General features: G+C 62.2%; 1 protein-coding gene across 7 annotated transcripts; it reads right to left on the bottom strand.

The window, feature by feature from the left end:
* Positions 1–2,701: 2,701 nt before the first annotated feature.
* ILF3 (interleukin enhancer binding factor 3) lies at positions 2,702–22,298 on the bottom strand. 7 transcript variants are annotated; one of them, XM_056119857.1, is made up of 20 exons: positions 22,058–22,187; positions 14,300–14,398; positions 13,688–13,917; positions 13,417–13,594; positions 12,038–12,185; positions 11,521–11,612; positions 11,169–11,264; positions 10,761–10,872; positions 10,303–10,400; positions 9,712–9,823; positions 9,521–9,631; positions 9,239–9,438; positions 8,981–9,148; positions 8,751–8,876; positions 8,496–8,672; positions 8,261–8,414; positions 8,116–8,172; positions 5,114–5,467; positions 4,872–4,991; positions 2,702–4,369 (listed from the first exon to the last, which is right to left on the bottom strand). In XM_056119857.1, the coding sequence occupies exons 2-20, from the start codon at positions 14,300–14,302 to the stop codon at positions 4,233–4,235; spliced, it is 2,673 nt and encodes an 890-aa protein (XP_055975832.1). In that variant the 5' UTR covers positions 14,303–14,398; positions 22,058–22,187; the 3' UTR covers positions 2,702–4,232. The 7 variants fall into 7 exon arrangements, with proteins under 7 accessions (XP_055975832.1, XP_055975830.1, XP_055975833.1 ...); XM_056119855.1 differs by having other exon boundaries at positions 8,751–8,888; XM_056119858.1 differs by lacking the exon at positions 14,300–14,398 and having other exon boundaries at positions 8,751–8,888; positions 22,058–22,298.
* Positions 22,299–23,579: the final 1,281 nt, after the last annotated feature.

Genomic DNA, 23,579 nt, shown 5'->3' on the forward strand with positions numbered 1-23,579 from the left:
CCCAGGTTCAATCTCTGGCACCCCATATGGTCCCCTGATCACTGCCAGGAGTGGTTCCTGAGAACAGAGTCAAAAGCATCTGAGTACTTAGTTCTGATCGCCGGCAGTTGTGACCCCCTCCACACACACACCAAAAAGTGTATGGATTCAAAGTAGGTGAAATTCCTAAGAGTAGAGTCGAGAAGTCCGTTGCGTCGCCTCTTCAACTTTTTTTTTGCCCGTTTTTCCGCGGGATTTCAGGTCTCATTTACAGGTTTCTTACAGAGCTCCACCCCCCTTTCAGCTGTTTGGGCTATTTGCACCATCTCTCCTTTCTGAGCACAGGTTATTTGGGAAGGGGGACGTCGCTACAAAGACCCACTGGACATGGAGCAATTGTGCAACCAGCTCAGTCTTAGACTTCAGCACAGCGGACAGCGTTACGCACGTTGCCTGGAGACCAGGGTAGCGGCCCGGGGGCGGGGCGGGGCCTGCGGAGACGACCAATAAGAATCGCTGTGCAGAGCACGTGGGACGCACCATCAGTGGGGCGGGGCCTGTGGCCTGAGACTAGGTTCCATGCTGCTATCGAACCAATTGAGAGGGAGGGAGCCTAGTGAGGGCGGGGCCGAGATGTCTCTCTGGGGCGAGACCTGCTGATTGGGCGCGGCACGTAGGTGCGGCCCGTAGGGTGGGTCCAGAGGAGAACCCCGGGAAGCACGATGAATAGGTGATCTCCCGCGGCGTCTGGGTGGCTCTCTGCAGATTCCGCCGACAGTAATCCTAGTAAGAGATCCCAGACCTCTCACAGAGAAGGTCGCGGGTTTTGATGACCTCAAATAGCTGAAAGTGGTGCTTGGAGACCCAGGGAATGAGGGGTGGGAGGGTGGGGAGGAGGTGGCTGATTTAGAAGAGGGTGGCACTGTCCTAAGATCCTTTCTCCGCAGGAGGGTGTCACCCACCCAGCTTCCTGGATGGAGACCCTGCTGGGCTTGAGACAACGGGGCATCACTTCTAGAATCGCCTTTCCTAGAATCCCCTGCTTGCATCTTTCCAGGCGATCGGGGACACGTTTTTGCGTGGAAGGGAGAAGGCTCTCTCTTTCCAGGCTGTTCCTGCCGAGCTCCAGTACACCGCCCGGCACCGCAGTCTCCCCTGCTGGGTTGTGTCTGCTGCTCCCCACCCAGCCCAGCGGCCGCCACATCCGTGAGAAGCTCCACAGTTGGTCCCTTTCCAACACGGAGCACTTTTACTTTTCTGCCTGCAGGCCGGGCCGCCTGTTGGAAGCCGGTTTAGCCCAGGGGCTTTTCCTTCCAGTTTAACTTTTCCAGGGCTCCTTCTGGAAACCCTCCTCTTGGTAATCCTGTCCCCACAGCCATCCGACGTTTCTTTTTACGACTCGGTGACTTCCTCCTCCTGAGTACAGCCACCGGCAATGGACCCCAGTTGATTGTGGACACAGTTGTGGCCCTGAGGCTGCTGGACATACACCCTCATCTAAGTGATCTGAGAGGTGACAGGTGGGTGAGCAAGGCCTGCAGCAGGGCTGTTCACTTCCAGAGCCGCCCATTTATTACATGCATACTCAAGGGCCTCCTTGGGGGCCAGATGAAATGCTCCTGTCAGATACAAAGGCAAGCCCCTTAGGCTGTACCACTAACCCCCTGGAACTTGGGATTTTAACAGGGCTAGTCCGCAGCTTCTGTCACCCTCCTCACGCCCCAGTGTGACAAGGCAACCCTGCTTCCAGCCTTTCCCTTCATTCCAGGATGGGATGGCAAGTGCCCTGCCCCACTCCCAGCATTAGGGAATCACACTGGATTGTATCCAGTTATCCAAATAGGCTGGGGAGGCAGCTCGAGGCCAGAGCCCTTGTTCTGCATGCAGCACCCCCCCCCCCAGGTGTATAGATTATTTTGAGACGATTGGGGCTACGATTAGGATTATGGGATTATTTGGGGGTAGGGAAGATTTCTTTAAATTTTGGGGTTTTCTTAGCAAATGGGTGTGCTCAGAGTTTCCTCCTGGCTCTGCACTCAGGAATTACTCCTGCTAGTGCTCGGGGAACACGTGCCAGTGTTCAAACCCAGTTCGGCTGTGTGCAAGGCAAATGCTGTACTATGGCTCCAACCTCTGTGTGGAATCATTTTATAAAAGCCTGAGAAGGACACGCAGACCTCCCTGCCTCCAAGTGTCCTGGACCAGGAGTTTCTGCTGGAGCAACAAGATGGCACCAGATCTCAGGTCTCCCAGACAAGGCACAACGCCAGTGACCAGCAGCCACCAGGGGGAAGCCCTCCATCTGTCCCCCATTTCTGGCCTGAGGTCTGAGGACATCGGTGCCCAGTCTCCCGGGGCTCAAGCATGGGCCTCTGGCAACAGCTTCCTTTTCCGTGCCCACCTAGCCCCTCCCTCCGAGGGCACGGAGTCCTGTTTATTTTGCCAATCTGATCCATTCTGACATCATGAGGGAAAGGGTGACCGGCTGGCATCTGAGAGGCCCTCCAGTGCTCAATGAGCCAGCCACAACTTTCCTGAATCCCACCATAGGGAGTGGTCAGTGGAAGATCTGTGCCTGCCACCTGTCACCTGAGGACAGGTCCTTACCACAATCCCAGCTCGGGACATCAACACGTGATCTCAGCCACACCCCCCACCCGTGATGAATCCATCCTTCCCCACCCAGCACACCCCAACAGTACGTCCAAGTCCTGACGGCTGGTACTGTGAAGGAGACTTTATTGGAAATCGGGTCTTTAGAGAGAATTAAGGATCTTGGGGTGAGCTCTCCGGAGGCAGCCCCCCATCCGATGCTCAAGGCAGGTTAGCCCCAAGGGCCTTAGGTGCTCAGGTCCAGAGATCGTCCTGGGCCATGTGGCCCCCCTGAGGCACCAAGTCCCAGCACCCCAGGCCAGTCTCCATATGCCTGCGGCCTGGGGGCCTGCACTTTCGGGTTCCGAGGCTGAAGCCATGTGGCTGGTGCGTCCGAGGGACCATGTGGGTTGTCCGTTGGAAGCCGTCTCAGTCTATCTCTGCACTCCAGGGCATTTGGGGTCACGGTGCAATCTGGCTTCCAATGCCGCTGTTTGGGTGGGGTGGGCCCCATTTTCTGGGGGCGTCTCTATGCCAGCCTTGTTGTTTCCTCTGAGTGCATCTTCAGCCCCTCAAGTTGGTGGCATGGCCTTGGTGAGCTTCACACCCCTCCCGGGTGCCCCTCATCTCCGGCCTCGGGAGGGCAGTTCCGGCCAGCAGAGTCCCGGCCCCACCCAGCCGTGGGGTTTGAGGCCTCTGCTCGGCCGACACAGGTCTGGCAAGGTTATCACCAGGCCCCCCGCTACACTGCAACACTGCCCAGGGACAGTGACCCCCCCCAAGGATTCAAGTCAGGTCTCCTGGCGGGGATAAAGAAAAACCTCACGGACCTTGGGGTGCCAATCCGACCAGCCTGTCAAGTGAGGTGCCAGCCGGCCTACAAGGTGGTCTCACCTCACAGGAGCGTGATTGTGTGTCAATACTCATCCTGAGTTCGCTGAGCCAAGAACACAGTGCCCCTGAATCAGGGGTGATCCCAGAAGCACCAGGGCCCAGGGGCCCCGCGCGCTGGCCCCGCCGCCCGCACTGCCCCGGGCTGGAGTGGAGGGAGGACACGCCGGGCGGGTGGGCGCCGCAGCGGGCAGACACCCAGGCCAGGACGGGCGCAATTTTCCGTGTCTTTATTTGTCTACATTCAGCTTAATCCAGATACACTGCCTGACGGAGCGGACCCACTCTTGCTTTGCCCGCTGGTTTGTAAAATAAAATCTTCACTTATAAAACGGAAACACTAAAGCATTAAAATACAGAAAAGCTCATTGAAGTCACTTTCACAAAAGCATGAACAGAGGAAGGTTCCCTTCCGTGACTATTGAAAAGACAAACCGAGTTATTAACACCAACACCGATGGCGAATGGACGGGTGGAGGCGGGGGCTGTGTTTGGGGGGGAGGTGGGTGGGCAGGGCACCGAACTCCAGGAACGCAAAAAACTCTACTTGGACGACGTGGGAATGGCCACTAACCAACCATGAAGACGCGCAGTCCCAAACACGGCTAAACTGGGGCCACGGTGTGGCCAGCGGCACTGCACAACACAGCAACGTGGACGGGATGGGGCGGGGGGCCTGGCAGGCCAGTGGACATGTTAACTGTGATGCACACAACTGAATCTTACAACGGGCTAAGTGCAGAACGTACAAGTCTTCGGCCGCGGGGCCTTTATCTGTACTGGTAGTTCATGCTGTGGTCTGCGTTCCGGCCGTAGCCGCCCTGTGCCGACTGGTACGAGCTGGGCGCGCTGCTGTAACTCTGTCCTGACCCCGGGGAGTTGTAATTCGACTGTGATGAGTAGCCTCCTGGGGGAGAGAGACGGAGGAGGGGACATCAGAGCCCGGCGTTGGTGGGGTCCCGGCCACAGCGCTCCAGCCTCAGTCACCAAGGGTGGTGGGCGGGCACCACGTAGAGGCTAGGCCCGGCACCCTGGCCGCGGGCAGTCACCGGTCAAGCCGGACTCGGGGCCCACGAGGGGCCGGAGACAGAGCAGGGAGACGTGGCCTGGAGCTCCAGACGAGGGGGCCGACGCGGGTCGGAGCTCCTGCCTGGAGACCCCATGCAGCACTGAGGGCTCATTTCTTGTTCTCCTAGAAGCTGGGGGGGTCGACACCCAACGGTGCTCACGGCCAACTCCTGACTGTTCAGCAGTCCCTCCTGGCAGGACTCAGGGACCCCTACAGGGTTCCAGGAAGGCCAGCGGGGCCTGCCGCGAGCCAGGGGCGCTTCTAAATTGGACACGTCTGGCTTAAGCACCCCCCGAGCGGAGCTGGAGCGGGGGCACCCGCGTGTGGCCCCACGGCCCACCTTGTTTGCCTTGGTATGAGGAGCCCCCAGAGCCTCCGCCGTAGCCCCCGTGGGACCCTGCGTAGGAGCCGCCGGAGCTGTAGCTGTTCCCGCCGCTCCGGCCTCCGCTCCCACTGTAGTCTGGGGGAGAGAGAGAGGGGTTCAGGGCGCCGCCCGGCGCTCGCTCCCCAGCCCTAGGGCACGGCAGGTGGGGAGGCACCCTGGGCGCTCAGCGCGGTGGCTCCGGGCGGCAGCGCACTCACTGAATTTGCTCTCGTAGCTGTAGTCGGCGCCGCCGCCCCCGCCCGGGGAGCTGTAGGAGTTGCAGGCCGAGTAGCCGCCCTGCCCGTAGCCCTTCTGCTTGCCCTGAGGTGGGCCATAGCTGCTGTACTGGTTCTGGCTGTAGGACTGCTGCGGGCCGGGGTGCGGCTGGTAGCCCGCGCCATAGGCCGGCTTCTGCTGGCCCCCGTGCGGCTGCTTCTTGGCGGCGTGTTTCGGGGGCACGGGGGAATTGTAGCTGTCGCCTTGGTAGTAGGAGCCGTAGTTGGAGGAGCCCCCGCCGCCCCCGCCGCCGCCCCCGGCACTGCCCGAGTGACCGCCATTGCTGTAGAACTGACCTAGACAGGAAGGCAGCAGGTCAGCGGGGCACGGGGGCGCGGCAGTGGGACGCCTCAGAGCTGACCCCCAGCCCGCGGCCGGGGCAGCCTGGCCTGCAGCTCCACTCCCTGGCGGCCGGTGACACCACGGCCCCATGCCCGGCAGCGCAGCGGGGGATCAGTGCCACATGGGAGGACAATCATGACCAGCAGCCCAGCACCCCAACGTCCCAGTGGCAGGAAAAGCGAAGCCCCCGAGAAGCAGCTGCCCCCGGCCCCACGCCCTGCTGTGCTGGGAACAGCTCTGCCGGCCCAGGCCTGGCCCGCCTCGGTCCCCCGAGCACACGGGGGGCTTCGGGGACGTCTCCTGGCCGCGAGGTGCTCTGCGGGCCGGCCGGTTCCCAGCACAGCGCCGGGCGGAGCAGGCAGGCCCCAGCAGGACTGGCAAGCGTGCAGTACGGCCGCCACATTCTCAGGTGCGGGGGGCCGAGAATGCCACGGGGAGCACCGCACGCTGGTCCCAGGGGATGAGCCCTGAGCGCAGGCGGGTGAGCAGCCCCAGGCGCGGGCCCAGCAGGAGGACGGCGCCAAGGTGGCTCTCCGGCGCCGCTGCAGGTCCCGGGGCTCCGCGAGGGGTGGCCGGTGCGGCTCTGGAGCAGGGCTGGGCCCCTGACACTAGTGGGCACCGCGGCGTCCATGCAGGCGGCCACCCGGCCGGGTTCTTCCGGCCCCGCTTCGCTGGGCCCCCAGGATCCCCCGGGGCTTTGGACGGGGCCAAACGACCAGGCCTTCCGGTCGCCTGCAGGACGGCGCCCCGCACCGGTGTGTCCTGGGCCACAGCGACTGACCAGGACCGACCAGTGGCAGCAGCAGCGTCCCACCTCCCTGAGCCCGTCACAAGCCAAAACACCGCAGCGCAGGCCACGGCACAGGCAGGCAGCGGACACGCCGCCAGCCCGCCGCACACTCCAAGCACGGAATGAATGAAGACGCCAGGGACGGAGGGCTTGTTACTTTAACGTGTATTGATTAAAAAAAAATAAAAGGGGAGGGGAAGTGTTCAACGTCATTCAGGAGAACTATTTCCTGGTATAAAAAGGCATTATTCTCAAACAATAACTTTCTAAAAAAAATAAAATAAAATAAAAATACATCATGCAATCCAAGGTGGTTTTTTTCTTGAAAAAGTTTCACTGACTGTTTCAAACCTCCGGGAACAAATGCCGTAGTAACCGTTTGACCAGTTGCTCGCCTGAATCAACGCACAATCTTGCAAGTCAACACAAAGGCAGGCTTCTTGACCGCTGACCCCAGGAAACAGGGGTCTCGGGAAGAGCAGCACACCCGCCTGGCGCCCCCAGCCCCCAGGCGGCCCCCGGACGAAGAGACGTGGGCCTGGAGAGCCACGTCAGCCGGTAAGCCCTCCCCACGCCCCGATTTTCGGCAGCCCGTGAAACCCCCCCACTCCGGTTCCCGCCCCTCAGCTACACCGAGGGCGACTTGCAAGATTCCACGAGCCCTGGAGGCCTGGTCCTGCTCATGCCAGTCCCGGAGGCCGGCCAGACACCTTCGCCTTCTCACCTCTAGCAGAACCAGCCACAGGGCAGCACGTCCCCCGACAAGCCACCACCAGCGTGGGTAACAGAAGGCGGGGGGTCACTGAGCACAACATACAATTGCCCCATGTTCCCCACGTGTTTACATGCGTATGAGAAACAAAAAAGGAAAAGGGAAAACAAAACGAAACCAAAAAAAAAAAAACACGAAAAATAGCAAAAGCCGTTGTTCTGGAGTCGGCCGGCGGCGAGATGGTCTCCGCGACTGTCAGGCTCCACCCGACTGGGGAATTGGGTAAAAAGTCATACAAAACCTGCTGTGGGTTAAGACAAAGGGAGTTAAAATGCATCCGTGTCTGTCTCTTAGATAGAGCAATGCTTTCCATAAAAAGCAACGTGGGCTTTGCCTTGACGCGGACCAACGCTGGCTCTAGGGTTCTGTGCAAGGCGGCACACAAAGGCTCGCTCGGAAATTGCTTTCCACTTAGTGTGAACTTCAAAGGGACCCAGTTCAAAGGCAAATCACGATAAAAACTGCCATTGTCTTAAATTCTGCAGGCTAAGAGTTTCGGCCGGGCTGCGGTGGGGAGCCGGCAGGAGAAACCCAGTGAAGCACAGGGCACAGCACGGACACTTTGGGTTTTGGAGTTCGAGAAAATTGGAGTAAAAAGTTGCTTTTGTGTGCAATACTTTTAGATGCTCTAGGAAGACCCAAAATCATGATAGCCGTAGCAGTCTGTGAAAAAGTCACCTACAAAAGGGGGAGACAGAGCAGAGAAAAAAAATTAGAATTCTTTGGAAAAAGGGCACAGAGCGCCACAATTGAAACTCGGGTTTTAGATTTCTCTGCTCCTGTAACCCCCAGTGAAGGCTCCTTCTCAAGACCAGAGCGGCGCCCGTGGGAAAAGCACTTCCGCAGGGCCGATGCTGCCGTGGCTCAAAGCAGAGAAATGTAAAATGTTCGCTCAGGAGTGGGCCGCGGGAGCCGCGTCTGTGCGGGCTGGGGTGCAGGGCCGCTGACCTAATCTGGAGGAGACTGCGCCCCCCGCGTCTGGGTCCACCTGCTCTAGCTACACGCAGCCGCTCCCCACGTCCGCCCCCAGCGGCACTTACTGTAGCCGGCCGTGGCTGAGTTGCCGCCGCCGTAGCCGTAGCTGCCGTAGCCGGCGCCTGCAGGGAGGGCGGGAGGACAAGGACAGTCACCGGCAGGTGCCGGCTGCCCACGGCCCCCCGGGGGGACCCCGCGCCGGCCTCTCACCAGCGTTCATGTAGCCTCCGTGGTTGGCGCCACCAAATCCTCGCCCTCTCCCTCGGCCGCGGATGTTCCCGCCTCGGCCCCGCCCACGCAGGTTGGGGGGCGGGGGCACCTCATTGTGCATGGGCCCCCCCATGCCGAACCCAGGGCTGTGTGGCTGCAGGGAGACAGAGATACGGTCCGTTTGCCCTCTTCGCTCCTGGAAGCCCCCGTGGGCCACGACCCGAGCCCCCCTTACCTTCGCAGCAAATTTGGGGCCCCCTCGGACAGGCACTGGGGTGCGCTTTTTCTTGTTGGCGTCCAGGGCGAGGGGCGCGTCGGGGAAGAGTTTCTCCAGAGCAGCCAGGGCAGCGTAGGCCTTTGCCACCTTCTTGTTGGACCCGGAGCCCTGGAACTTCTGTCCGTCCACCTCCACCTGCAAGAGACCATGTGGGTTGGGGGCACCGGCCGTGGGGGCGGGGGCGGGCCAGTCAGGCCAGGGGCTCACGCTCACCTCCATGACAAAGCGCTTGTCGTGGCTGCCGCCCGTCTCGGACACCAGCTCGTACTTGAGCCCCCGCCGCTTCTCGTTGAGCTCCATGACCGGGTTCTTGCCGTGCTTGGTCAGGATGGGGCCCTGCTGTTGGGCGTTCTCAGGAGACACACAGCAGCGACTCAGCCCCAGGCTTGGCCCGCCGCCCCGCCTGGCTCCGCGACGGCCCCGCCAGCTCCCCGCCTGCTCACCTCGGAGCTGGGGTCAGAGGGGAAGGCGGCGCTGGGCGTGGAGATGGTCTCTACCACCGGGGGCGGGGCCACGGCGGCCGGCTTGCTGTCCGTCTCCTCGGCGGAGTCATCGCCCTTGCTCGAATCCCGACCCTCGGCGCCCGTGGGCAGACCCATGTCCTGCAACACCTGCACCAGACAACGGCGGCCGTGAGCGTGAGCGGAGACAGGCCGCGGGGGGTGGCGGTGTTTCCTGAGCCCCAGGCGGCGGACACACACCTTCACGGCCACGTGCAGCTTGGCCGTCTTCTTGGACGGGCCTGAGGCCTCGAAGGAGTTGCCGTCCACTTCCACGGCCATGGTGAAGATGGGGGCGTGCACCGGGCCGGTCTGCGAGACCAGCTTGTACTGCAGCCCTGGCTTCAGCTGGTTCAGCCGCATCAGCGCGTTCATGGCCTGCGGCGGCTCTGCCTTCTCCTCTGGGGACACAAGCGGGTGTCGGGAAAGGAAATCGCGGAGCCCGGCTGAGGGCGCCCCCTCACTCAGCCCAGCGCCGCCCACCTTTCCTCTGCAGCTTCTTCTTCTTCTTGCTGGGTGACTTCTCCTCCCCATCCTCCTCCATGGGGCGCTTCATGGGTGTGACGGCGTAGGTGGTGCTGGGGGGGATCTGGACTGGGGGGGGGGGGACAGGGCGAGGGGCTGAGCACAGGGCCACGTCCCATGCCCGGGCCGCATCCCCCGGTCGCACTTACCCGTGTAGTCCACCGGGTTCTCGTTCTTTGGCTTCTTGGGCATCTTGGAAGGGAGGGGGTCCATGCCCAGGACTTTGTGGAGCTGCCCAAAGGCTGCGAGGCGCAGCGCGTGCTGGGGAGGGGAAGAGGCGTCTGAGGCAGCGGCCCCGCACGCGCCCAGGGCTGTGCTGACTACTGCCTGCTGCCAGGGCCGGAGCTGGTGGCCACTATTGCTCTCCCCTACGTCCATCGGCCGAGGTCCCCCAGCAGCCAGGGGGAGGCCTGAGGGCCAGCGCCCAGCCTCGCTGTGGGGGAAGACCAGCCGGGGACCCCCCGCCTTGACAGGTACACAGGAGACCCCAACCTGGGGACCGGTTGCCACAGGAGCCACGAGGGGGGCCTGCGGGGGAAAGGGCCCCCGGCGCGGTGCTCTCCGCACTCGGTGTCTGAAGGCGGCACTCGAGCGGGCAGCCGAGGCAGGCGCCGGCCCCGCGTGGCGCCCGGGAAAGCAGCAGCCAGGTGGGGGCGCCCTGGACCAGGCCCGAGCCTGCGCTGCGACTGGCCCGTGCGTAGGCTGGTGCGGGCGCAGGGCGGCGGCGGCGGCGACGGTACCTGCGCGCTCTGCGTGATATCTTCCCGTTGCTGTCTGTCTAGATGCCCAATAGCATCAGTGGCTTCTTTTTCACAAGGGTCATAAATGCCAGAACCATCTGAAGGCAGGAAACAAGGAAGATATGCAGGATCATCTTTAGCACCTCAGGGACGCATGCTGGCGGCGGGGCCAGGTGCCAACCCCCGCCCCATCCACACCCAGCTCTGGAGAACGCTGCGCGCGGTGACCCACTCGGCGTCCGCCGTGAGAGAAATCGCCCTCAAGGGTCTCGGAGCGAGGCGCCCGCGGGGGAGTGGGTCACCGCCGCCCCGGATCCGGCCCAGGGCTGGCGAGGAGGGCGCACGAGGGGAGTCACATGCGTCGGCCCTAGGGGGACACGGGGCCACTGCTGCCCTAACCCACTCGGGGCCTGGGTCCCTGTCCTGGCCCTATCGCCTGCACAGCACGAGGCCCCAACCTGGCATGACGATGCCCGACGCCAGGCACTCCAGCACCCTCCGCAGGGCCTCGCCGGCGCCCATGGGCCTGTTGGCCGTGCCGATGGACTTCTCGCACAGGAGCTCCAGGGGCTGCAAGGCAAGAGGTTCGTCAGCGGACACCAGGTGGGTGCCCCGCGACCCCCGCAGGCCCAGGCTTGACAGGCTGAGGGCCAGTGAGGAGAGGCCCTGGGGACCATCCCACTCAACAGCAGCCGCAGAGATGGCGCGGTGCATGGCCAGCCGAAGTGGAACTGCCACCCTGAGGTCCCAGCGGCTGCCCAATGGGCAGCAGTGCTGCAGTGCTGGGGACAGGGTCCCCCGGGCTTGGTGACCCCCAGACTCCCTGTGCCCACTGCCCCAGAGGCCATAGCGGCCAGGTGCCTTACCCATCCTCGGAGGGGCCCCCAGGTGGGTACGCGCGTGCACAGATCCCTCAGTACCCGGATGACTATGACACAAGATTTCAGCCCGTTGGCTCTGGCCTGTAGGATTAAACCACAGCACTATAGCGCAGACGCCACCACGTTGGTGTGGCTGTGACGCCACTGTGCAAGCGGCCACAACCAGGTCACCAGCATAGAGCACAGGCACCAGCCCAATGGTCCCCAGCCTCCTCAGGGGGCCAAGCAGGTGCAAAGATCAAGTACCCACCCGCCGCGGGATGGACAGCCTCTAGGGGCCAGGTCCATGCTGCAACTGGGGTACTCTCAAACCACAAGACGAGAGTCAAGTGCCTACCTGGAACCACTTTGCGTGCCGAAGGGATGCCAAGGCAGCCAGACATTTCTGCCTGTCCAGCACATCTGGGGGGTCGCTGACCGGGAGCGTCTCTGTGCAGATGGAATAAGACGGGGGCACAGACTGACCGAGGGAATTCTGTCGGGTGGAAAGGGGAGGTCCCCCCGGTCTCAGGGCATTGCCCCCCTAGACCCGGAACTCCTGACGCCCTCCAGGAAACCCTGGCAGAACAGGAGGGAGGCGAAGGAGTGGGCACCAGGCGCAGGTTCTCCCTGCGGCCTTGCCAGGAAGGGGCTGCCAAACTGCTCTCCTCCCACCTACTCCGAGCCCAGCAGGAGCCTGGCCGCCCTGTGGCAGGACCAGGACCACCTTTCCTCTCTCAGCTGAGACCCACCGAGCACCCCTAGGCAGGCAGAGACGCCCGAGGGCAGCATCTGAGCGCCAAGGTCCAGCCTGCAGCGGGCACCCCCATTCAACCCAGCCTGAACCCCACGGGGACCCCACACGGGCCTCCCACCTCCGGCTGACACTTTCTCCATCTCTTCTCTGACCACAGGGGACGTCAGATGGATGGTCAGGGACAGGGGGGGCTCTTTCGTGTTCTTGATGACAATTGCAGCATCGTCCACGGACTGCAGGATTTCGTACTTGTCTTCTGTAACGGCCTGAAACAGAAAATGCAGCTTCCACCACCGCTCTCTCCCGCAGGCCTCTGGTGGCCACCCTCCTGGGCCAGTGGGGCCTGGTCCTCCTGCTGGCCCGTGCTGGGTGTCCCAGAGGAGAAGAGCTGTGCTCGGAAAAGCACCCATCTGTGGGGGCCCCTGCAGGGATGTCCGGGCTCCCCAGAGCCAGGCTGAGGCATGTCACACACCCAGCTCAGGCTGGGGTCCGGGTTTCAAGGAAGACACAGGCCCTCTGGGAAAGGAAGTCGGGATTCTGTCAGTCTTGGAGATGCTGTGGCCTGGGGCATGTGGGGGGGGGGTCAGAAACAAAAGGGGACTTCACAACAGAAACCACAGAAATTCAAAAGATCATCAGAGATCACTTTGAGAATCTCTACACCACGAAACCAGAGACCCTAGAAGGAATACACTATGGGATTCCTAGAACCTCCAAAAGCTAAGCCAAGGTCTGGAATACCAGAACAGAAACTGTAATATTGGGGCTGGAGTGATAGTACAGCGGGCGGGGCTTTTGCCTTGCACGTGGCCGATGCATGTTCAATCCCCAGCATACCATAGGGTCCCCTGAGCACCACCAGGAGTAATTCCTGAGTGCAGAGTCAGGAGTAACCCCTGAACATTGCTGGGTGTGACCCAAAGAAACAGAAAAAAACTGTAATATTGAGGAAATTAAAATAGCAATCAAAGTCTTCCCCAAAACAAAAACCCTGACCAGACAGATTCACTAGAACATTTTCCCAAACCTTTCAAGAGGATGTACTGCCAATCCTTTGCAGGCTTTTGCAGAAAATTAAGAAACAGGACACCTCCCAACACTTTCTATGAGGCAACCACCATCCTGATACCAAAAGCAGAGACAGCACAAAAACAGAATTACAGGCCGATACCCCCGATGAACACAGATGCAACGATCCTCAACAAAATACCAGCAAATAGACGCCGACTCATCTTTCCAATGCTTTTTACAGGCAAGAACAAAATTAACTTGAACGATACTAGCACTGGGCGGAAATAAGGCTTCTCCATAAAGTGCTCCGGGACGTGACTACTGGGCATTTCGACTCCAACCCGACCTCCTGAGAGCCGCCCCAGAATGCTCAGACACATGACCCAGGTGTTTCCAGTCAGCAGGAAACTGGCCCCAGGAGGAAAGGGCAGCGCAGCCTGGCAGGACCTAGGAAGGCGCGAGGGGGGCGGGGCCAGTGTCACTCACAGCGAGCTGGATGGCCAGGTTGTCGGCCACTTTGTCCAGGAGCGAGGTGGTGGGCTTCTCCTTACACAGCAGCACCAGTTCCAGATCCAGGTCGCCCTTGAGCAGCAGGCCCTTGGCCACCAGGCCCACACGCATCACGCCGCGCAGCGTCCGCGTCATGTGTTCCGTCTTCTGCTCCCTGCACGGCAGCCAAGCGCGTGGTGAGGACTGGCCTGGCTGTGTCCGCCACCCGCCACCCGCCACCCGCCGGCCCGCTCGCGCCGGCACCTACCCGGCACCTTCTTTGGTCTCGTCCTCGGCGGGCAGGTCCACGCTCTCGGCCTCGGCATGCTCGCCGCTGCCCTTCTCCTGCTCGTCGATCCAGTCGGACACTGCCTTGAGTGCGCGCTCCGTGTGGGACACCATGTTCTGCACGGCCTCCAGCTCCTCCTGGGTCGGGTAGACGGACGAGTGCTTGGCCATCACGTGCCGGTCATCATTCACAAAGATTCGCATTGGACGCTGAAACGGGAGACACCGTCAGAAAGGGCGCACAGGAGCTGGGAGCCCTCTCACCTGTCTGCAGCGGTCACCCCGGGCAAATGCACAGACAGCCCCATAAGGCAGAGGGTGCGAGTGTCTCCGAACCCCTCTGGGCTGGGCCCACCCTCCTCTGGCTCCCCCCCAGTCTGGTTTCGGCACACGCCCCTCAGTGCCCCTCTCTGCACCGAACCCCCACTTTCACCTATGCACAGGCCACCGTGTGAGGGGAGCAAGGGGGCGCACGGGCTTCTGACACCCCCCCCAGTCTGGGCATCTCCCTTCAACAAGGAAAAGTCTATCACGCCCCTGGTCTCCGAGGAAGCGGCTGCCTGTAGTGTTTGTAGATAGTCATTTTTCTTACCATTTTCACTTCTTTCTCTGTAGTGTCTGGGAATCAATTTTTTTTTGCTTAGCTTTTCAAATGGTCAGATTTCCTTGATGTAATCAATACTTCAACTGTCTACAAGAGCAGAAAATTTCTTTAGTTTCAAGAACTTCAGAGGTATCAATTTTGCAGTAAGATACCCACAGGAGGGCAGAAGGCAGGGCGGCCTGAGGGAGCGCTGGAACCAGGACACGCCCTGGACCAAAGGGACAGAGCATGTCTGGGGACTGCCTGCAAGCAGAGGCCCAGACTCTGGGCCACGTTCACTGCTTCTCACTTCACCCCATGTTTTTATGGAGTTTATAAAAGTGCATAAACTCCTAACTGAAACCCAAGCACAAAAATTTGTAAGTCTACAACTGTACCTCATGGTGTTCACTGATAGAAATTTAAAGAAAAAAAAAGTGCATAAACTCCTATGTTTACAAATTTTTAACTTATAGTACTCTGGTTAAAAAAAAAACAACATTCCCCCGCCCATGTTAGGGTCACACACAGCGGTGCTCAGGGGAGCATCTTTGAGTGAGCATTGCGGGTGCCCCCTGAGCGTCGCACTGCTCGCCTGTGCGCTCTCTCCCAGCCCGGATCAGGCAGCACCGCCGTCCCCAGGACGTTCTGCAGGGACGATGACCAGCGAAACTGTGCCAGGAGCAGGAGACCCGTCCCAGGGTCATGAAGGAGCTAACACGGGCACGCGGGGCGGGGGACCGTGGCTCAGGGCGGGAGCACATCCAGAAAGAGCCGGCGAGCAAGCCTGTGCAACCAGTGCCCACCGAGGTGTGTCCCAGGACGCGAACACCCAACCGAACCCCTGACAGCACACGCGGGGCTGAAGGGTCGACTCGGCCAGGGGGCCCTGTGGGACCTTGACCCTGCAGAGCTGGAGTTGGCCCCAGCCCCAGAGGCGGGGGAAGGGTGGGGGGTGGCAGGGAAGAGGGCACCTGGCCGCAGCCAGAACGGCAATGAGTCCCCCCACTCCCCCAGGCCTCAAAGCCCAGACTCTGGCCCGTGCTCCCAGGGCAGCCATGTGCTATGCATGCAGGAGCCTGGGGCTCATTTCCTGGCAGATGTCACCCCCAAACACAACTGTACTCCCCAAAAAGGTGAAATTGACTGCGCAAACCCACAAACACATACATTGCAAACTCCCCCAGGAGAAGTATAGGTCAGTCCCCCCAAACACCCACTGAGCCCACCGAGGGCAGGGGCGCACACACCCCCAGGAGTGCAAGGCCGGATCTGAGGCCCTAAACGCAGCCCCCCCCCCCATGACATGAGGGCAGCATACAGGGGGTTCCTCCACCAGGTTTGAACACTAGGGGCATTGCAGATTTACACCCTCCTCGTCCAGTGTGGGAGGGTCAGGTCGCCCAAAAAATCCCACCACCCCAGGGACAGAAGCAGCTGCATGGCCTGCGCCCCCACCCGCACCGGTCACACTGCATGGAGCTGTTCCGAGTGCACCGGGGCTTTCAGTCCCCACAGATACCGGCAACCTGGCCTGCCCTGGCCCTGGAACCCCAGAATGTGCTCACTGCCAGGGGCGTGCTGCATGCACAAGGCTCTGGGCTTACATGGGTACAAACGTTTAAAAAACACCCATCAATGGAATGGCAGAACGCACAGCCCTGCGTCTACAGAGGCCGGAGGAGACCGGACAACAGGCAGGGGCTTGCTCAGCATGCAGCCAACTCGGGTTCAAACCCCAGCACCACCACATCAGACGCCCCGAGCACAGCCAGGAGTGACACCTGAGTACTGCTGGGGTCACCCAAACACCAGAACAAACCCAAGCCCAGGGCTTCCTTGTCAACAGTGAAAAGCACGAGAAGAGGGAACCAGATGCTGTCTGGGAGATGGTCAGTCCATCCTGGTAGGGTGGGAGTGTCCACCACAAGACTGCAAGCGGGAGGCCCGAGTTCAAGCCCCAACCCCAGACCTTCAGGTTCACACCAGCAGTCATCATCCCCAGCATGGCCTGAGAAAGGAGGGGGAATCAACAGTGGACTCCGGCTCCCACGCAGAGGAAAGGCTGCTCTGAAGCGCGTCACAGAAAGCGCTGTGGACTGGGAGGCCAGCAACACGCTGGGCAGCGACCCAGGAAACACGTACGATCGCTTCACGGCGTGTCCACTGGTGCAACGGCCCAGTGATGCTCACAAGGAGGACGCAGACCCCGACTCCATTCCCTGCAAATGACACCTGATGGGGGCTTGACACGGAGACCGGAGCGAACCACACCCCGAGTGCGGAGGAGCCGGACCCTTGCAGCGCCCCCCTCCCCCGGCTGTGAGCGCACCGCCCACTTTCTCCATGGGACCACCCTGAGACCATCCTCTGCTTCCCACTCGCACCCGGGGCCGCCTCCTGGTTCCCAACCACACCAGGCAGTGGAGCAAGGAGCACCAGAGCTGGGACTGGAGCCCGGGCCGCTCAGTTGAGGGGGCACCGCCTTGGTTGCCCAGCCCGCCTGGTAGCTGCCCTGGCACAGAGCCCAAAGGCGCCGTCTCGTCAGCGGACTTGGGGCTCCGTCTGTATAAGCAGAAGCTACTCCTCGCTGAGCTGCGCTGCGCTGCCGGCAGGAGCACTGCTGGCAAGCGGCCCACGGCACCCACCCACACTAACTCACCGGGAATCGGAGCGAGCACGGTGAGGCTGCCACGGAAGCCTGAGGGCCGGGGCCAGCCCCCAACCCCGCAGCAGAAGGGACACGACAGAGGAGGAGCAGCTTCTGAGCTTGGCGGTTCATACACAGTGCTAAGGCCCCGCAGCTCCTTCAGGGTCTGGGGCCGCGGGAGGCGGGGGGGGGGGGTCTCCTGTTCTGTCTCAGAAACCAGCCCATCCTCAGCACGCAGAGCCACAGAAGCTCAAATCACACAACATCAAGCTTATGGGGACAATGATTCTCGGGCCCCTAGCTCCTAAGAATGCAGCTGCTGTTTGGCCAATGGAAAGGGACCCGAGCGATCCACTGTTTGCAGAGACGGGCCACGGTTCAGGGTGAAAGGCATGCACCCTGATTCAACTACCAGCCCCGCGGACGAGTATGGAGCACTGCCTAGAGCACAGGGGGAAGAGGGGTACGGGCACTCAGGGGGCGGGGTCCCCTGCAGGGGGCTCCCAACACCCTCTGTTGGGACCCGAGTGCTGGTCTGTACACTGACAGCCCACAACTCCCCACACACAGGAACTTCCGGGCGAACATCAACCAGAACCGCTGAGGAAAACTGAACCCAGGAGACTGTTTCCACAAAGCAGCGAGGCACAGATCCAACCAAAACCTCCCTGCAGACTGTCCAGGGATGTCCTTCAGCCAAGAAAACTTGGCATGAATGCGGGAGGGTTTGAGCCCCTGCACCCGGCTCAGAGTCAGAGCACCTGCCAGGCATGAGGTCCCAAGATCCATGGGCCACATGACTTGCTCAGTGACTGAGACCTGGAGGATGGGGAGGAGAGAGCATGCGCCCAAGGCCTGACCCAGCCCGGGGCAATCCTGGCGATCACAAACGAAAGAGGGAATCTGGTCAGAGGACCAAAGAGATGGCTCAGTGGTAAGGAGCAAGGCCTGTGGGCCTGGGCAGAGCAGGGCTCCCGGGGATAACCGCGAGTGTCCCACAAGTCCTCGGCCCACTCTGGCAGCTCTGGTGGAGACCAAGGAGTCCGCAGGGATTCCCAGCTGCACCTCTGCCGGAGCAGCATCTCAGCCCCCATAAAAGGCTCTCCCCACGTGGGCCTGCCTTCTCTCGGTCCTTCCCTTTCAGGGATCCTCCAGGTCATGCGCGGGAACACGAACTCTCCCACCTGCGCAGGCCGAGCCCGGAGTACCGGCTTCAGCAATACTTGCTTCCAGCGCAGGCAGCTCTTTCTCTGATGCGAGCCCGGGAACGCGCAGGGGTTGGAGCACACGTGTGGCACCAAAGGCCCAGGTCCAATCCCGTCACACCCCTGGGGCATCTCGCCAGGAGAGCCCCCAGTACCACCAGGGGGGCCTAAAACCACAGATAATGCAAAGAATAAGAGCTTCTCCTGGACAAGCTGAGGTGGTCGATACAGGTGGCGCCGCCGAGCTGGCCTCAAGCCCAGGACGGCCACCAGCCAGTCCAGGCCCTGCTTCGGGGGAGCAAACACATCTCGCCTCAGAACTGACTATCGGGACAGTAGGGGACAGGGAGAAAGGCTTCGTGAGCTCCACGTCACTCATCCTGGGGGATCCGTCACCCGCTGGGGACACCAAGAGGAAGAGTGGCTGCGTGGGGCAGAGCCCAAACACACGTGGGGACAGCCAGCAACCTTCACCCTGATCCACAGGCAGACGCAGAGGGAAGCCAGTTAGCAAACGGGGACTGGGGGGACCCGGAGGCCAGAGCACCCCACCACGCAACCTGGAGGAACCTGGAGCCTTACAAAGGGGAGGGAATGTTGCGAGTTACAACACTGAGGAGGGTGCTGGCCTGGCACACAGTCAACTAGGGTTCCACCCCCAGCAGCCGACAGGGTCCCCCCTGAGCATCTCCTGGTGTGACTCCACCGCCACCACCCCCAAGTTCCGCTAGTCGGTTCAAGTCTGCTGGGCATGGACCCCTCCAGCCTACTTGCTCTACTTCGCTGGAGTCGCTGCTCACTCAGGCTCTGCAACATTCAGCAAAGTAAGACCGCAAGCAGGTCATGGATACAGTTGCTGATACAGTGTCACAGGCCAGCCTTCCCTGGCACAAGCTCTCCTCCTGCCCGAAGGTGGAAGACCCCCAAACTGCCCCTCCAACAAGGAAGAAAAAGTGACCAACAGTGGGGTGCCAGAGCAAAAATACAGGGCCTCGCACAAGCTGACACATGACACGACACACATTCAGCACTGTCCTACATGAGGCTGTTGGGGTCATCCCAGAACATCACGGCTCCCAGCAGAGCTGTACCGAAACCGTGGAAGCCGACTCAACTCTGCGTCCACTCCTGCCAGCTCCCACACTCGCCTCTGCCCCAGGAATCCCCACACAAGGGTGACACTCCCACAGCCTCCAGCACAAATATTTACAAAGGCAACTCAGAGCTGTGGGGCTGAGCTGCTGCTTCCCATACTGCCAGCACCTCCACCCCCTTTTCTAAATCACAGATCGAGGGAGAGTTATTAATCTGCCCAGAGGCTAAGAGACAACCTAACTTGTCACACTGTAACATTTCATTCTTCAAACACCACCCACCACTCCCAATCAGAGGAAACAGTTCAAAGGCAGAAGGAAAGCAAGTGGCAGGGAGGCAGATGTGGGGAGCCCTGCTGGACATGGAATCATGTTCCAACCACAGGACTGAGTGACAGGGCGGGGCGGGGGCTCAGGGCTGGAGAATGGCCCGACTCACTGCGGGGCTGTCTGCTGAGCCACTGGCGCTGGCCAAGTCTTCCTCCTGCAGCTCTCAGTAGAGAGCACTCTGAGGACCCCTAACCGCAGATGTTAGAAGTCTGCACTAAATCCTACTTGCTACTTCTTAGTGATTCCTTAAAAAGGCCCCCCAGATCCCTGGGCTGCGGAAGGAAGCACTCCTCAAACAAGTGCTCGCAGGGCTGGTGCAGGCTTGGCCTGCCCCTGCCTCCCACTCCCCAGCAGCCTCCTAGCACCAGGAGGTTGGGGCCCCCCAAAAGAAAAGGAGCCGGCTAGCAAGGCTTCCACTCCCGTCGGACCGTCACTCCTCCCACAGAGCAGCAGTGCCCACTTAGCGTCGCCAGAGCTGATAGGAACCCAGTCACTGCCAGAGGGGCCACTCTGTCAGCCTCAGTCCCAAGGAAGGCGCCACCTGAGACTACTGAGGGTGACAATGACATGTGGGGCCCCGAAGGAGAAACAAGAGGGCCACAGTAGAATCAGCGATCATTCCTGGAAGGAAAGGCAGCTCTGAGAAGCGCAGCCCCTGTCAGAGGAAGAACATTCTGCCCCATGAAGTGCTGAAATCTAGGATGGAGAGACAGTCACTGGCTTCTGCTCCCCAAAGGGACTGGTTGTGTTTACTCATCGACTTGAGCTGGAGAAGGTCACCAGGCCGGGCAGCGGGAAGGGGCAGCAGGTGCCTGCAGTCCAACCCCCAGGCCCCTCTCAGTTCCAAAGGGCTCTGGGGCGGCAGCAGCGACACGTGCCCTGGACGCCCAACAAGTTGACCATCCCACAAAAAACAACTGTCGGGACTGAGCACCTCCCTTCCCACAAGAGTGGACCTAAGCTCGCCCACAGCCCAGGAGGGCGAGGACACAGAAATCAGTGACCGCTGCTGCGCAGACGTGCCAGCCCCTTGGTTGCCTGGATGCCAGGGTTGAGGCCAGGGGGAAAACCCGGGGCTTCCCTCACTATCCCAGCCGTGAATGAGCCCTGGATTCCCACACTCCATTCATGGCTTGAGAATCCATCCCCGGAGGCCTATACGCAAAGTGTCACACGCAAACGGGTTGGCAGCACGGGGCGCAGTCCCGGGAGAGACCCTGATACCTACAGACATGCGTGCAGATGCTCTGTAGGATGCCACAGGAGGCTAACGCCACACCTGCTTCCACGGAGCTCATACACACCCCAGGGACCACGCACCGCATCTAGGGGAGTCGCCGGAGCCAGTGGGATCCTTCACAGCCCCCAAATACCTGTAGTCAGCCCGGGGAGGCCCACTGAGGGAAGGCCCGCGGCTTACCCATTCCCTCCCTCCCGACCGCCACTTGATGCTCATTTCCTGCAAATATCCAGAGAAGCGCCCGCTCACGCGCCCAGAGTGGATGCTGAGGCGCGGGCGGAGCCCCACGGAGCCCACGCACATCCCACCACGCAGAACACGAGCAGAAGAACATCCAACACCGCTGCCCCGCCACTTGAGGGAAGAGGGTACAAACGATCACGAGCTCCCCTAGCCCCATCACCATTTGGAGCGAGGGATGGGGAAGACAGACGCTCACCCCGCGAGACAACCAATTTGAAGGAACGCGGGAACCCGGCGGCACCACCCAAGTTGCGATCCTGAGCGGGACGGCGCGGAGGGGGTGGGGCTCGGGGGTCGGCCGCCCCAGGGGCCCAAACCTTAGTAACCGCCTGCGCACAAAAGCCGCCGGCGACCCCTGCGCGGGGCCGGGGACCTGCGGGCAGAGGCGGTTGTCGGGGACCCTCCGGCCCGCGCCCGGATAAGGACAAAGGAGATGGACGTTTCCCGCCTCGACGACCTGGGACCCTCCTGGGCCGCGGGGCGGGACTTGTGACAAAGAGGAGGAGGGTGCGGGGGACCAGAGCGCGGGGGTGGGGGTGGGCGGCGGCGGGCCAGGCCGGGCAGCGCCCGGGCCGCGCGAGGGGGTGTGTGCGCCCGGCACGTGCGCGCCGGCGCGCCCGCCGCCGCGGACAAAGCGGGGCGCGGGGGCGGCGGCGGCCGGGGGGTCCGGGGGCGCGCCGTCCCCCCCCCCCGCCGCGCCAGGCGCCGCCGCCCGCGAGGGGCCGCGCGGGGGGGCGGGTGCGCGCGCACCGGGGCCGCCGCCGCCATCTTGTTTCCTCGGCACAATGGGGGCGAGTTAACGGCCGAGCGCGGGAGCGCGGCCGCCGGCGGGGGGCAGGGGGCGGCGGCGGGGCGGGGGGCCTGGCGCCGGCCGGGGCGCGGGGCGCCGGGGCAGGCGGTCGGGGCGACCCCAGCGGCGGGAGCCCGCGCCCCGCCGGCGGGGGGCAGGCCGGGCGGGGGGGGAGGGGCAGCGGCGGGCCCGGCCGCCGCCACAGTGACGCTTACCTGGTCGGCGTCCCCGGCCTCCGGCGCCGCCGCCCCCTCCTGCCACAGCCCGCCGGGGTCGCCCCCCACAAACCAGCCACGCGGCGCGCACCGGGCTGCCGAGTCCCAACTGCAATGGCGAGAAGAGGAGGAGGAGCCGGGGCCGGGGGCGAGCGGGCGGGCGGGCGCGCGCCGGGGAGGTGCGGGGGCACGTGACCCGCCGGAGCCCCGCCCCCTCGCGCCCGCGCGACGCAGCCCCGCCGTGGAGGGAAGGAGCGGGCGACGGCGGCGAGGAGGGTGCCCGGCGTCACGTGACGGCTCCGCCGGCGCTGCGTCGCGGGCGCACGTGGACGTCAGGAGCGTGGCCCCGCCCCGGGGAGGGCGGGGGCGGGCCGGCGGGGTCATGTGACCCGGCCTCCGGGGCCACATGATGCGGCGACGTCGCGCTCCCGCGGCGCGATTGGTGGGTGCGCGTCACGTGACGCGAGCCCCCGCGAAAATGCCTTTTTTCGCTCAGTGGCGGTTTTGGAGCGGCTGGTACCACGTGACGCGGCCGCGCCTGGGCGGGGCCGCGCGCGCAAGCGCGGGCGCCATCTTGCACCCGTCGCTGGGAGTACGTTGGCGGAAACGGCTCCGAGGCCGTGGCACGTGGGTGAGCGGGTCTGGGCCGCGGAGGCACGGCCTTCCCGGCGGCATCCTCCGGCGGAGATTTTCCACTCACGCCGCGGAGAAAACCCGAGGTGTCGTGAGGAACGGCCGGGTTGAGCTTTCCCCGTGTCTGCCCCGCGCCGGGGCTTGGGGCCTCGCAAACCTCCGCCGGGCTACTACCAGCGTCCGTAGCCTCGGAGGGGCGGAGCCCACCGGATCGGGATCGTCCGCTCCCCTGCCCCCCTTTCGCAGATGGAAAGACTATGGTCCAGGCCAGGAAAAAGGCGCAGCAAGAGTGCGGGGGCGGGTGCTTCCTCTGCCCGCGCGATCTGCCGGAGTCCTCCGCGTCGGAGGGAGGTCGAGGGGGCTGCCGAGGCCCCGGCCGTGCATCGGCACCTGCGTGAAGCCCCGATCGTTAGCGGCTCGGCCGCGCTGCGGTTTCCCGCGCAAGCCGAGATGCGACGCCGAGAGTGACCGGCAAAGGGGCTGGAGGAGGACGACACCCCCGGCCCGGCCACGGAGCTCACTCGCAGACCTTCGCTGGCTCAAGACCCGGTGTCAGCCCTGGCTTCCAGTACCGCCCCGTGAACCTAAGACAGCCTTAGTTTCATTACTTGCAAAATGATTTTCGTTTTTGTTTCGTCTTGGGCCACACCCGGCGGTGCTCAGTATCACTCCTGGAGGGGCTCGGGGAACCTTATGTGATGCTGGGCAACGAATCTGGCTGGGTCGGCCATGTGCCAGGAAAGCGCCCTCCCTGTTTATTGGTTTTGTTTTTCAAGGCTGGGGGGGGGGGGTCCTGAATTGAGAGCGTATCTTTTTTAAAAAAAACAGTTGTGGAACTGTGCTTTTACAAAGTAATTGATAGTTGGGTTTTAGGCATACAATGTTTCGA

Source organism: Sorex fumeus, unplaced genomic scaffold, assembly GCF_029834395.1.
Source record: "Sorex fumeus unplaced genomic scaffold, SorFum_2.1 ptg000041l, whole genome shotgun sequence".
Classification (NCBI taxonomy): Eukaryota; Metazoa; Chordata; class Mammalia; order Eulipotyphla; family Soricidae; genus Sorex; species Sorex fumeus.